The sequence below is a fragment of the Perognathus longimembris genome, chromosome 3 (assembly GCF_023159225.1).
Source record: "Perognathus longimembris pacificus isolate PPM17 chromosome 3, ASM2315922v1, whole genome shotgun sequence".
NCBI lineage: Eukaryota > Metazoa > Chordata > Mammalia > Rodentia > Heteromyidae > Perognathus > Perognathus longimembris.
The window spans coordinates 62,398,276-62,411,073 of record NC_063163.1 but is presented as its reverse complement, the minus strand read 5'-3'; the positions used below and the strand labels follow the sequence as shown (position 1 = coordinate 62,411,073).

At 39.4% G+C, this 12,798-nt stretch overlaps 1 protein-coding gene across 4 annotated transcripts in view; it reads right to left on the bottom strand.

Annotated features, from left to right (window-relative positions):
• Positions 1-12,798, bottom strand: part of Zdhhc20 (zinc finger DHHC-type palmitoyltransferase 20) — a 50,911-nt gene that overhangs the window by 31,496 nt on the left and 6,617 nt on the right. For all 4 annotated transcript variants that reach the window (XR_007210367.1, XM_048341656.1, XM_048341657.1 and 1 more), the window contains exons 2-3: positions 4,762-4,785; positions 1,061-1,164 (exon numbers count right to left, since the gene is read on the bottom strand). Coding sequence is in view for 3 of the 4 variants with exons in the window: in XM_048341656.1 (XP_048197613.1) it covers positions 1,061-1,164; positions 4,762-4,785 (128 nt within the window). In the remaining variant the exon portion in view is untranslated. The remainder of the gene's footprint in view (positions 1-1,060; positions 1,165-4,761; positions 4,786-12,798) is intronic.

Sequence of the window (12,798 nt, the reverse complement as noted above, 5' to 3'; positions counted from 1 at the left end):
TCCTTCTTTCTCCCTCCACCTCTCTTTGTCCTTCCCTCTTCTCCCTCTCTCCTCTACTTCCTTCAGCCTTCTCTTTTAGCCTCTCTCCATCCTTCCCTCTTTCCTCTCTCCTCTCTCCTCTCTCTCTCTCTCTCTCCCCCAAACTACCTACAAACTACCTACTGGTACTGAAGAGTGAACTTAGGGTCCTGAGCTTGCTTGCTAGACAGCCACATTCCCAGTCCTTTTTGTTTTAGTTAGTTTTAAGATGGGGTCTCATGTGTTTTGCTCAGGATGACCTCCAATCTCGAGCCTCCCAATCTCCACCTCCCAGATAACTGGTATTATAGATATAGTTTACCATACCTGGCCCAGGATTATAATTTTGACTATCTTGTTATATGTGTGTGGGGGGGGGGCGGGGAGGAGGAACCAACAAACGAATCACAGTAAGATGTAGCAAGCAATGAGTGACCTGAATCACTTTTGACCACAACTTTCTTTAGTTGTAGTGTATTTGTTCTTACATAAGAAAATATACTGAGGGTTTCCAAAAATACATTACTTCCTTAACTCAATTGTCTCTTAAATCTTTTATTTCAGAAATAGAGAGTACATTTTTAATTTAAGGAAAGAAGCTGGGTGACAGTGGCACATGCCTGTAATCCTCGGGAGGCTGAGATCTGAGGATTATGTTTTGAAGCCAAGAAAAGCAGAAAAGTCTCAGAATCTTATCTCCAATTAACCAGCAAAAAGATGAAAGTGGAGCTGTGGCTCAAGTGGCACAGTGCCAGCCTCGAATGAAAAAGCTAAGAGACAACACCCAGGCCCTGAGTACTGGCAAAAAAAAAAAAAAGTTTTTTTAATATAGAAAGAGACAGAGACATTAGCAGAGCTAAACTAGTATGCCAGTGAACTGCATCTGAGAATAGGCTATGACTCACATTCAAAATACAATTTGTAAACAATTTTATGAATGGAAACAGAACAAATATAGCATAAAAAGTCTTAACTAGATAACACAAGGGAAAACATTTCCATCATCTTAAAGCATTTGTCAATTAACCAACATTGAATTTACCTCTTTGGAGGGGGTAGCGGGAGTTGTGAATATTGTCATCCCATAGGACCATACAAACATAACAAAGAACAGATGGAAAGCCACAAGGTAAACAACGGTCTTTCCTGGTAAATAAAAACAAATAACATTTCATTGAGTCCAGGTGACAACAGGAAAAAGCATTACATAAATACATTATCTGGGTCAGGTGACCAGATCCAATTAAAAAAAATTAAGACTCATTAAAACATCAAATACATATAATTCCTTTACTTGGATACTGACATTACTAGAGAAAATATTCTGTTCCTATAGTTAAGGGATTATCAGCCTGGTCTGCAAAGAAAGACTATCTAAATTGAGATTTGATAAGTTCCTGAGGTTGCTTTAAGTCACTGGGTTGTTTCTTATTCATTTACTTAGTTATTTTGCCTTGAACTCCCTATGTAGCCCAGGCTAGACTCAAACTCATGATCTTCTCGTTCAGCCTCCTTAAGTGCTAATAGGCATGACCTGCCACCATCACAGCCAACTTCTATTTTAAATGTTCGTGTTTTTTTTTTTTTTCTTTTTTTGCCAGTCCTGGGGCTTGAACTCAGGGCTGAGCACTGTCCCTGGCTTCTTTTGCTCAAGGCTAGGACTCTACCTCTTGAGCCATAGCACCACTTCTGGCTTTCTCTGTTTATGTGGTGCTGAGGAATCGAACCGAGGGCTTCATGCATGCTCAGCAAGCACTCTACCTGTAAGCCACATTCCCAGCCTAAATGTTAGTTTTAAACAACTTAAAAATTATTTAGTACAATCAAGACTGTGAATATTAAATCCAATGAATGGTAAATGAAAGTAAATCATGAAGTAAATGGTAACTGAAAGTAAATCACCAATTATAAAGGGCAAATTTAAATAACTCTTCCCTGTATTATTGAGAAAAAGTATCATTTTCATATTCAACATAGGCTAACAAGAAAAATTTTTGGCCACTTCCAATTTCTATCCAAATTGTTTTCCAATAGGGCACCGGGGGTCACACCTGTAATCCTAGCTTTTCCAGGGGCTGTGATGGGAGGATCAAGGTTGGAAGACAGCATGCGCAGAAAAGTCTGTGAGAATTCACATCTGCTTTCATCTCTCTTTTGACTGAGAAATTCCTAGCCAGTGCAGCCTAATAAAACTCTGGGACTTCCTAGTCATCATATTCGAGACTTTAGCTACTCAAAGTTATCTCCAATTAACCAGCAAAAAGTTAGATGAGGTGTGGTTCAAGTGGTAGAATGCTAGCCTTGAGTGAAAAAGCTAAGGGATAAGTGCCCTGGCCCTGAGTGCAAGCTCCAGTACCAGCACAAGATAGATAGATAGATAGATAGATAGATAGATAGATAGATAGATAGATAGATAACTTCAGAAAACCATGTAGGAGCTTAGTCTCCTACTTGTACCACAGTGAGGTCATGTATCAACTCTGCAGATATTATCTTCCATGTCCTTTATTTCCATGTCCTTTATTTTTTTGCCTGGCCACCAGGTTTGTTATTCCTCCTCTACATTCCATTGGACAGCTTTGTGATAAATAGTAAACAGTGAGATACTTTAAACTTAACCATTTACTTACAACTCAGCATAAGATAATAGACTCCTGAAATATTTAACATATATTTTTAGCATGTATTTTTAGATTGTTTCTATTCTCTATGAGAAAAAAAATCAAAATGGACTGCTTTAAAATATATATCTCAGTTAAAGAAAACGAAGCCTTAGTGCAATGCCTAGAATATAGGAAGTACTTAACAGAGGTAGTTATTATAACACGGGGTAACCAGTTATAACAGGGGATAATCAGTTATAATAGAGGGTAATCAATTATAACAGGGGGCAGTCAATTATAAGAGGGTAATCAGTTAAAGAATAATAGAAAATATTTTAACAAAAATTCAAATTTATGTGATTGTCAGAAACTTCTGGTCATATATGCATGTTATAAGCCACAGGTTACAAGTAATGTTAAGTAAAATCTTAGTTAACTAAGATTAGCTCAGTTAACTTTAATTAAATCAATGTTCATAATAAATCATTTATAGGTTATTAATCAAAGTGTTTTCAACAATCACCTGTAAGTGAATTTACAACAAAAATGTTATCAAAAGACTCTGAGAAACATGGTAAAATACTCCCAAGGTAACATAAATAACAAGTTTTTAAATAAATTCTAAAATTCTGTATTTTGTGCATCTGAACTTTTAACACACAGAAAATTGATTTAAAGAAAAAGATAAGACTACTATGACTGAGTCTATTTTTCTTCTGTTACTAAAACTTGGATTTAAGAGTAACATGCTGATTATCTGATTGTCTCCAGTAATTAGAATATATACTTACTAATAATTTATATTATTAGTAAAGCTATTCAACTGTTTTAGAAATCCTCTGTTTTATGTAAAAAGAAAAATCACATTTGGCTGGGCACTGGTAGCTCATACCTATAATCCTAGCTACTCAGGAGGCTGAAATGAGAATTGCAGCTCAAAACCAGCCCAGAAACGAAACTCTGTAAGACTCTTATCTCTAAGTATCCACCAAAAAAACATGGTTCAAGTGGCAGAGTGCTAGCTTTGAGCAAAAAACCTCAGGGTCAGGGTTGGGTGCTTCCCTTGCATACATGAAGCCCTGGGTTCAATTCCTCAGCACCACATATATAGGAAAATCCAGAAGTGGTGCTGTGGCTCAAGTGGTAGAGTGCTAGCCTTGACAAAAAGCAACAGCAACAACAACAAAAACCTCAGGGACAGTGCCCAGGCCCCAGGATTGTCCCAAAACAAATTTTGAATTTTATTTTTGCAATTTATCTCAATGTACTTATAAAATTTTTGCCTAATTTCAGTGAAATTTTGCGAAAAGATTTTTCCCCCTAGGTGTTACCTCTCTGGCAAGTCATTATAAAACTTGATGTTGGGTGTAGTGGCTCATGCTTGTAATCCCAGCTACTGATAGGACAGCCTGGGAAAAAAGGGAGATTCTCCCACCCTCCCTCTATCTTGACAAAAAAGCTGGGCAAGGTAGTACAAGCCTGTTATCTCAGCTAGTGTGGTTCAAACTAGCACCCAGGCAAAAAGCAAGACCCTATCTGAAGAATAAAACGTAAGATCCTTTCTAAACTACTAAAGCAAAAAGGACTAGGGGTCTGGCTCAAATGGTAGAAATGCTAGCCTAGCAAGTTAAACCCTACTACTGCCAAAACACAAACAACAGAACAACAACAACAACAAAAAACTTTCCTTCCCTTGACCTAGTAATATAATCTTCAAATGTAAAGTCTGGTTATTTCATTAAATATCTGTGAATAGCAATTTTCTATTGTAAACAAATGCATAAATAAGAGAACCATAGTAACGTTTAGATATGGTGAAAGCAGAATCTACTGAGAACTGATATTAAGAATCTGTACAGAGAGAAAAGAACACACAAGGCAGAAATACATAAATTTATACATATAAGTTTGAGTAGTAGGTGCCTTACAAATAAAAACACCTTCATTTCATCTAAATAACATAAAATGAATGTATGGGAATAAATCCAACACCGCATTTCATTTTAATTTTTGAAAATGTTAAAGAAAAACAGTTCCTTTTTGAAAAACAAAAATACATTCATCAGTAAGTAAAAAGTATGTGGATTACAATTAAGATACCATACATATTCTACTTAAAATGAGACTGAAAGTGCCTTACCTTTCTCATCTCTAGAAATAGTATCTAGAATAGAAGAAAAAACAGCGAATAAATATACTTTGAGCATTTTGTACCTGTTTTAGTTCAAGTTCAGTATTCATCCAACATCATTTTCATCAAACTTTAAAAACAGTAAGACGCTAATTTTTTTTTAAAAAATTGCTGGTCCAAGGACTTGAACTCAGGGCCTCTCCCTTTTCAAGCTTGTTTACTTACAGCTGGAGCCATGCTTCCAGCCCAGCTTATTGCTGGTTAATTAGAAACAGAATCTCTTGCACTCTTCTGCCTGGACTGGCTTTGAATCAAGATTCTTCAGATTTCAGCCCTCTGAGTAGTTTATAGACATGAGCTACCAGTGCCTGGCTATAAAAATGGGGGTGGGGGGAGCTGGGAATGTGGCTTAGTGGTAGAGTGCTTGTCTAGCATGCACAAAGCCCTGAGTTCGATTCCTTGGCATCACATAAACAGAAAAAGCTGAAAGTGGCACTGTGGCTCAAGAGGTAGAGTGCTACCCTTGAGCAAAAAAGAAGCCAGGGACAGTGCTCAGGTGCTGAGTTCAAGCCCCAGGACTGGCAAAAAAAAAAAAGTGTGTATGTGTCCACGCACACATACTAAGCCATGCCTTCACTCCTCAAATTCTTATTAATAGTACAATTACTCAAATTATTGCTTAGAACGTTGTTATAAAAGTGAATTAACAGTGATAACTGCTAGTTCCTTAGTGATACCTGCAGGAAAATCCTACTGCTCTCTCAGCACTAGCTTATTAGTCTGCAATGTACTTTACCCAACCAAAACTATACTCAAATTAAATGTTAAAAATGAACACATAGGCTGGGGATATGGCCTAGTGGCAAGAGTGCTTGCCTCTAATACATGAAGCCCTGGGTTCGATTCCCCAGCACCACATATACAGAAAACTGCCAGAAGTGGTGCTGTGGCTCAAGTGGCAGAGTGCTAGCCTTGAGCAAAAAGAAGCCAGGGACAGTGCTCAGGCCCTGAGTCCAAGGCCCAGGACTGGCCAAAAAAAAATTAAAAAAAAAAACGAACATATAATACCATCCCATTTAGGGGATATATATTATGTTATTTCAAAACATGCATCAAGGTGTAATAATCTCCAATCAGTATAATTAGCATTTCCATGCCCTTATATATAATTTCTTTATGCATAGTCGTAAACTCCTGTTGGTTTTCTAGTTCTTCATGAAATATATACAAATGTTACACTCTACTATACTATTCTGCAGAGCACCACAACTTCTGCCTTCTATCCATATTGCGGGTATGCATACACACTTGGCTACTGGCACTTTTTTTTCTCCTTAAGAAAACCCGGGGGGTGGGGAGGGAGGACTAGGAAGGTGGCTTAGTGGTGGTGTGCTTGCCTAGCATGCATGAAGCCCTGGGTTCAGTTCCTCAGTATCACATATGCAGAAAAAGCTGGAAGTGGTGCTATGGCTCAAGTGGTAAGAGGCTAGCAGCCTTGAGTAAAAGAAGCTCGGGGACAATGCCCAGGCCCTGAGTTCAAGCCCCAGGACTGGCTTTAAAAAAAAACAACAACAAACCTATGAAGTAGGTACTACAGTGGAACATGTAGGTCTCATTCATTGTATGAAAAGACTTAAAATTCTTTGCCAATTGGACAGGTGCTGGTGGCTTATTGCCAATAATCCTAGCTACTCAAGAGGTTGAGATCTGCGGATCAAGGTTTGAAGGCAGTCCAAGCAGAAAAATCCAGAACACCATTATCTCCAGTTAATCAGCAAATAAAGAAAGAAAGAAAGAAAGCTGGATGTGGCAATACACGAGACAGTCTATTTCCCTTCAGTCTACTGAGTGTTTTCAAGCTTTTAGTATTAAAGTAATTTTACCTTGTATTTACAAATGAGAATAAGCATCTCTTCATTTGTTAACAGGTCATTTTCATTTTCTGTGAACTATTTACATTTATCCATTTTTTTCTATTGTGATTAACAATATTGAACTTCAGAGCTAGAAGCTTTGATTGCTGTCTCCTTATCATATCCACACATTTCCTTCTGGTGCTTTCATGTTTTTGCTTTTTTTAAATTCAGATATAGGCATTTGAAATGGCAAAAAAAAACCCAAAAAACTAAAAACCACAAAACCCCCCAAAACACCTAGACAATCCTGAAAAATACTGTGGCAGAAAGTAAGTATTATAGCTGGGTGCTGGTGGCTCATGTATGCGATCCTAACAACTCAGTAGGCTGAGATCTGAGGATCACAGTTTAAAACCATCCTGGGTAGTAAAATCTGTAAGATTCTATTCTTCACAAAAGCCAAAAGTGGAACTGTGGTTTAAGTGACAGAGGGCCAGTCTTCAGCAAAAAAGCTAAGAGACAACATACCCAGGCCCTGAGTTCAAGCCCCAGTAGTCCCATAGTCCCAGTACCAGCACAAAAAAGTATTATAAAATGAGGAAGACCTGCCAAAGGCATACAGAAACCAAATGGAGGGGGTTTGCTATTGGCCAAATCTTGGCCAATTTGAATAACAGAATAAATATTAGATTATTATCCATATAATAGAACCCACTTTGTATGTATATGTTAACAAGTCACTCAATTAATACATAAATAGGAGGATTAACTATCCCTTGCCATAGAGTTCTAATAAAAGTAGAGGAAATAACGGAATTAGGGAGAAAAAAAAAGCACCATTTAGCAAACAGCACAGTAATACTGTTTCAAATATAAATCCTCAAAATATGCTAAAAAGAGTTAAATGGCTGTATGCTGGTGGCTCATGTCTATAATCCTAGCTACTCAGGAGGCTCAGATCTAAGGATCATAGTTGGAAGCCAGCTCAGGCAGGAAAGTCCATGTAACTCTTTATTTCCAATTAACCACCAAAAAGTTGGAAGTAGAGCTGTGGTTCAAGAGGTAGAGCACAGGAATGGAGAGAAAAAACTAAGGGGTAGCACCCAGCCCTGAGTTTAAGACCCATTCCCCCTCCCCAGTCTCCCCTTCCTCCTAAGCACAGCTAAGTGACATTAAGGAGGAACAGATTATTTATAGTTGACAATGTTTCCTTCCAAGATGCTTGTCTGAAGTTGGGTCTTGTGGAATCCATGCTGGCGTTTAGGTATAGTGTATTTACTCCGGAAAACATGTGACTGGAAAGGAGGGGAAATCTCAGGGCAGGTCGGGGAGAAATGGAGCTCCAACCTCACTCGAGCCCTAGTGCAGCCTGAATCAGGAAGGGTGTGACTCTGGGCGAGGTGAGTCATGCTCAAAGAGCTTGGCAGCTGCCAGCTGGCTGTGGAACACATTTGTCACAAGTGAGCAGCAAGGCCTTCCTGGAAGGCCAATCTATATGGTGTATCTGTGATTCTACCAGAACACTAAACACAAAGAACTGTAACTTCACAGAAGAAAAACAATGTATGACCAACATCACCATACACGGTGACCAAAGGATGCTTCTGTGGCATTCTTGCTGCATTTGATCATGAGGAAATGTTAAGATAAACCAAACTGAAGGATACTCTACAAAATAAGCCTTGAGTCTGTTTTCCCCCCTGTGGTGCTGGTATCACCTGGCTGAAACTCAGGGCTTCATGCTGACTGTTCTATTCACAAGGCTGGAGCTCTACCACTTGAGCCATGCCTCTACTTTTGGCTTTTTGTTTGGTGATTGAAGATTAAGGTCTTACAGAATTTCCTGCCCAAATTGACTTCAAATCGTAATCCTCAGCTCTCAGCTGACTAGCTAGGATACAGACACCAGCTCCCAGCTCATTCTAGATTAAAAGAACAAAATGTCATGGCCAGCCGAATGCCATGCCTGTAATCCTAGCTACTCGGGTAGCTGAGATCTAGGGTCATGGTTTGAAGCCAGCAGGGCAGGAAAGTCTGTGAGACTTTTCTCACCAATTAATCACAGAAAAAGCCAGAAGTGGAGCTGTGGCTCAAGTGGTAGAACACTAGCTTTGAGTAAAAAGACACTCAGGGAAAGTGCTCAGGCCCAGAGTTCAAGCCCCAGGCCCAGCAAAAAACTAAAAACAAAAACAAAAAAACCCCAACTATGTAAACAAACCAAATATTGGCTAAAAGATTCCCAGTAGAAGGAACAGGAAAGGATATTCAGGTAAGATCCTGCCTGGCCTGACTGATCAAAAGCAACACAGCCTGTTCTGGTTGAAGCTTCTGCTTCATTCTGTTCACTCAAACATCAGAAGACATGAAGTCAGACACCGCGGTGGGCCCAGCATCTAATGCCTAGAAGCTACACAAACAACAGGATTCCACAGAGAGCAAATTAAAAGCCACTAGAGGGTGCTAAGCAGGGTAGTAACCATCAACTTTAGCTTTAGAAGATTTGACCAAAAAAAGAAAAACAGAAAGACCAGACAGCACCCAGGCCCATAGTTCAAGCCCAATGATGAACAAAATAATTTAATTAAATAAAAAAATAAAAACTTAGAAGCCTCCTAGTTATCTATCAAAAAAAGAAATTGCAGAACATCCCCAAACTAGTATAATCTCACACCCAGTGACAAATCCTACTAACATTTTAGTGACTTTGGTATTATTGTCTTCAAGTGCTGATGATACCCTTTCCCTTTAAGTTTAAAAAGCTTCTCTAAGGACTTCATATTTTAACAAGCGTGTATACATTGCTCAGTTAATATGTTAGTCAAAATTAACTCTTCCTAAGATTCCAATCCCCACTGGTTCAAAGTTCCCACTAGCATAACCAAACACTGGAAAATGCCAAAGAACTTAGAAAAAGTGTTTCAAGAGAGGATTTCAGGCTGGCTCACACATATAATCCTAGCACTCCAGAGGCTGAGGCAGAAAGATTTTGAGGTTTGAGAAAACACAGTGAAATGAGGGGCTATATAGTGAGATCTTGTCCAGAAACAAAAAGACCAAAGCTGGAGGGGAGGAGGGGAAGATTAATTTTTTTCAATCTTTACCTGGTTTATGTAACTATAACCCCTCTGTATACCACTTTTATAACAACTTACAGTTAAAAAAATTATTTTTCAAGACCTCTGGATCTCTAGTTTAAAGAAATCTCCAGCTGAGACTTGGTAGCTCATGCTTGGAACCCTAGCAATTCAGGAGGCTAAGAACTAAGGACTGAGGTTCAAAGCCAGCTTGTGCAAAAAAGTCAGTGAGATTATTTCCAACTAACTAATGAAAATAAATGTCAAAAATGGAGCTGTGGGTCAAGTGGTAGAGCACAAGCCTTGAAAAAAAAAAAAAAAGGCAGTGGCCATGCCCAAGTTCAAGTCCCAAGACTGACCAAAGAAAAAGAAAAGAAATCTACTCTGAAACTATATAGTCACTTTTATTTTTTTAATGTTGCTTCAATATTTAGGCGCAAGTGTCTATCCACTAGACTTCTATCTAAGCTACTTATACACTTCCAGAAATAGTATGAAGCACTAATCTCCTTAAAATCAGATAATGACAATGTGGAAAGCTCCTTTCTTCCCTTAGACAACACACACATTTCTGATATTACCAACAGTTTATAGCAAAATAGGTATATTTTTGTAAGTGATCTTCATATAAAACCAATTAAGGAAAAACTAGGTAAGAATGTTTTCCTTCACTCACTGGAGACCTTGAGGGAGACAATAAAACTTTTCAGGACTGTTAAGGAACTTTTATGTGTGCATATGCTGGTCTTGGGGCTTGAACTCAGGCCTTGAGTGCTGTCCTGTCCTTTAGCTTTTATACTCAAGGCTGGTGCTCTACTACTTGAGCAACACTTCCACTTCAGGCTTTTGGAGCCAGCCCAGGCTGGCTTCAAATTCTGATCTTCAAATCTCAGCCTCCTGACTATTACAAGTGAGAGCCACCAGCACCTACCTGGCTTAAGAAACTTTTAAGAACAAAAATACCAACTCTTGCCATAAAGAGAAGGCAAGGAGTGTGCCAGTGGTTATTAAATCTTTTTTCCATCCCCAATAAAATAAGAACATTTGTGCTGCCAAAAAAAACCAAACCCTACATTATTCTGTAAGTTAGGTACTATTAGGCCACATTATAGCAGGAAAATAAATTCAGAGAGATAAAGTAATTTATTAAGCACATTGTACATGGACCTTGGGATAGCAAGGAGGCTGAGGGCTGTGGGTTGCTGCTAGTGGGGGAGCTCTTTCCACCCTCATCACATGGAACTCTAAGACGATTAACACCTGACACTATTCCTATAAGCACACAAGCAGCCCAAGTTTAAGTACTGTGGACGTGCAGCACTTGCACTTCAGCAGATGGGTACCTACACTTCAATGCTGAAATAGTAGAAAATGAAGGTGACAGGGCAGTAGCATAGCTCAAGTGGTAAAGCACTTAGTTTGCAAGTGCAAGGCCCTGAGTTCAATCCCCGGTACTGCAATAAATAATATATAAAATAAAGGTGACAACACCTTTATGGAGAATGTTACTTTTTGAGATAAAGTGATGAGTAGGATAAGTTGGAGTGTAGCTCAATGAGAGTACTTTACCTAGCATGTGTGAGGCCCTGGGTTCAATCCACAGTACTAAAGGGGAAAAGGAGGGCAAGTATAAATGAAATTATAGGCCAGGCATAGTGAAACATGCCTCTAATCCCAGCTATTTCAGAGGCAGAGGTAAGAAGATTTGAGGCCAGTCCAAGCAAAAAAAGTTGGTGAGAGTTTATGGCAAAGAATAATCTCAAAGAACAAGCTGGGTAACTCAAGCCTATAATCCCAGCTATGCAGCAAGCATGGGTAGAAGGATCACAATCTAAGGCTGGCCTTAGAAAAAGGTACAAGACCCCTACCTGAAAAAAGCAATGTGAAATGGGCTGGAGGAATGACTCAAACCATAAGTGACACCAAGGCAGGAAGGCAGGAAAGTAAGGAAGAAAACTGCATCAGAGAAGTAATGCTCCCTAGCCATTATAAGTCTTGTGAGCCTACAGAAGAGAGTAGAAATCCAGCCAAGATTTGAGGAGGGACAAATCTGTTCATCTCAAAGGGAATACTGTTTCCTAGAAAACAGATGGGGTAAATGCAGGACCAGAGTGAAGAGAGACACGCTTACTACAATAATATTAGTGACAACGTGGCCTAACAAAACATCCTCAAACTTAGTACCTTTAAGCAACAACCAGTTATTAGTACCTACAACTGTGTGGGTAGCAGTCTATGTCATGATCAGTTGGGGCATTACTCTACCACCTGTAGTCATCAGGAAGCTCCTATATGGCTAAAGTCTATGATGGCTGGCCTCGTTCACACAGCATAAGCTTTGAACATGCATGTGGTCTCTCACTCAGAAGTTGAACTCGGACTCTCTTACATGATGATTAGAATATGTCAAAAGAGATAAGGCAAAATTAATGCAGTGTCTTGAGGCTTTGGCTCTAGAACTCACACATCAATTCCACTAAGATCTACTGGTCTCATCAAGGAGGACAAGGTCAACCCAGATTCCATGAAAGGCTAGACCTAGTAATGGGAAGAAGACCAATTATGATAGCCATTTCACAAAGCAGAGGTCATAGGCTTGAAGAAGTATACCTGCAATGGTATAGAGAAAAGCCACTGGCTTCTAGTTAAGTTTATGTTAAGTCTGCAATATCTTACTAGATATGCACCAGGCTGAGGCTGGACTTCAACATACTGTAATTTTTGTGCCATCAAGTGGATAGAAGCAAATCTTTTTTTTTTCTTTTTTTTGCCAGTCCTGGGCCTTGGACTCAGGGCCTGAGCACTGTCCCTGGCTTCTTTTTGCTCAAGGCTAGCACTCTGCCACTTGAGAGTCACAGCGCCACTTCTGGCCATTTTCTGTATATGTGGGGCCGGGGAATCAAACCCAGGGCTTCATGTATAAGAGGCAAGCGCTCTTGCCACTAGGCCATATCCCCAGCCCCTAGAAGCAAATCTTTTACTGGAGCCTAAGACACAGTCTTCCAAAATAGATTTTGCCCTGATTTCTAATTTGTCCAACACTTTTTCCTTCCCTATTTCTTGTCCTTCAAGTAAGTGGTGGATGCTGGTGTCTATATAAGCAAGTGGGAGACCCT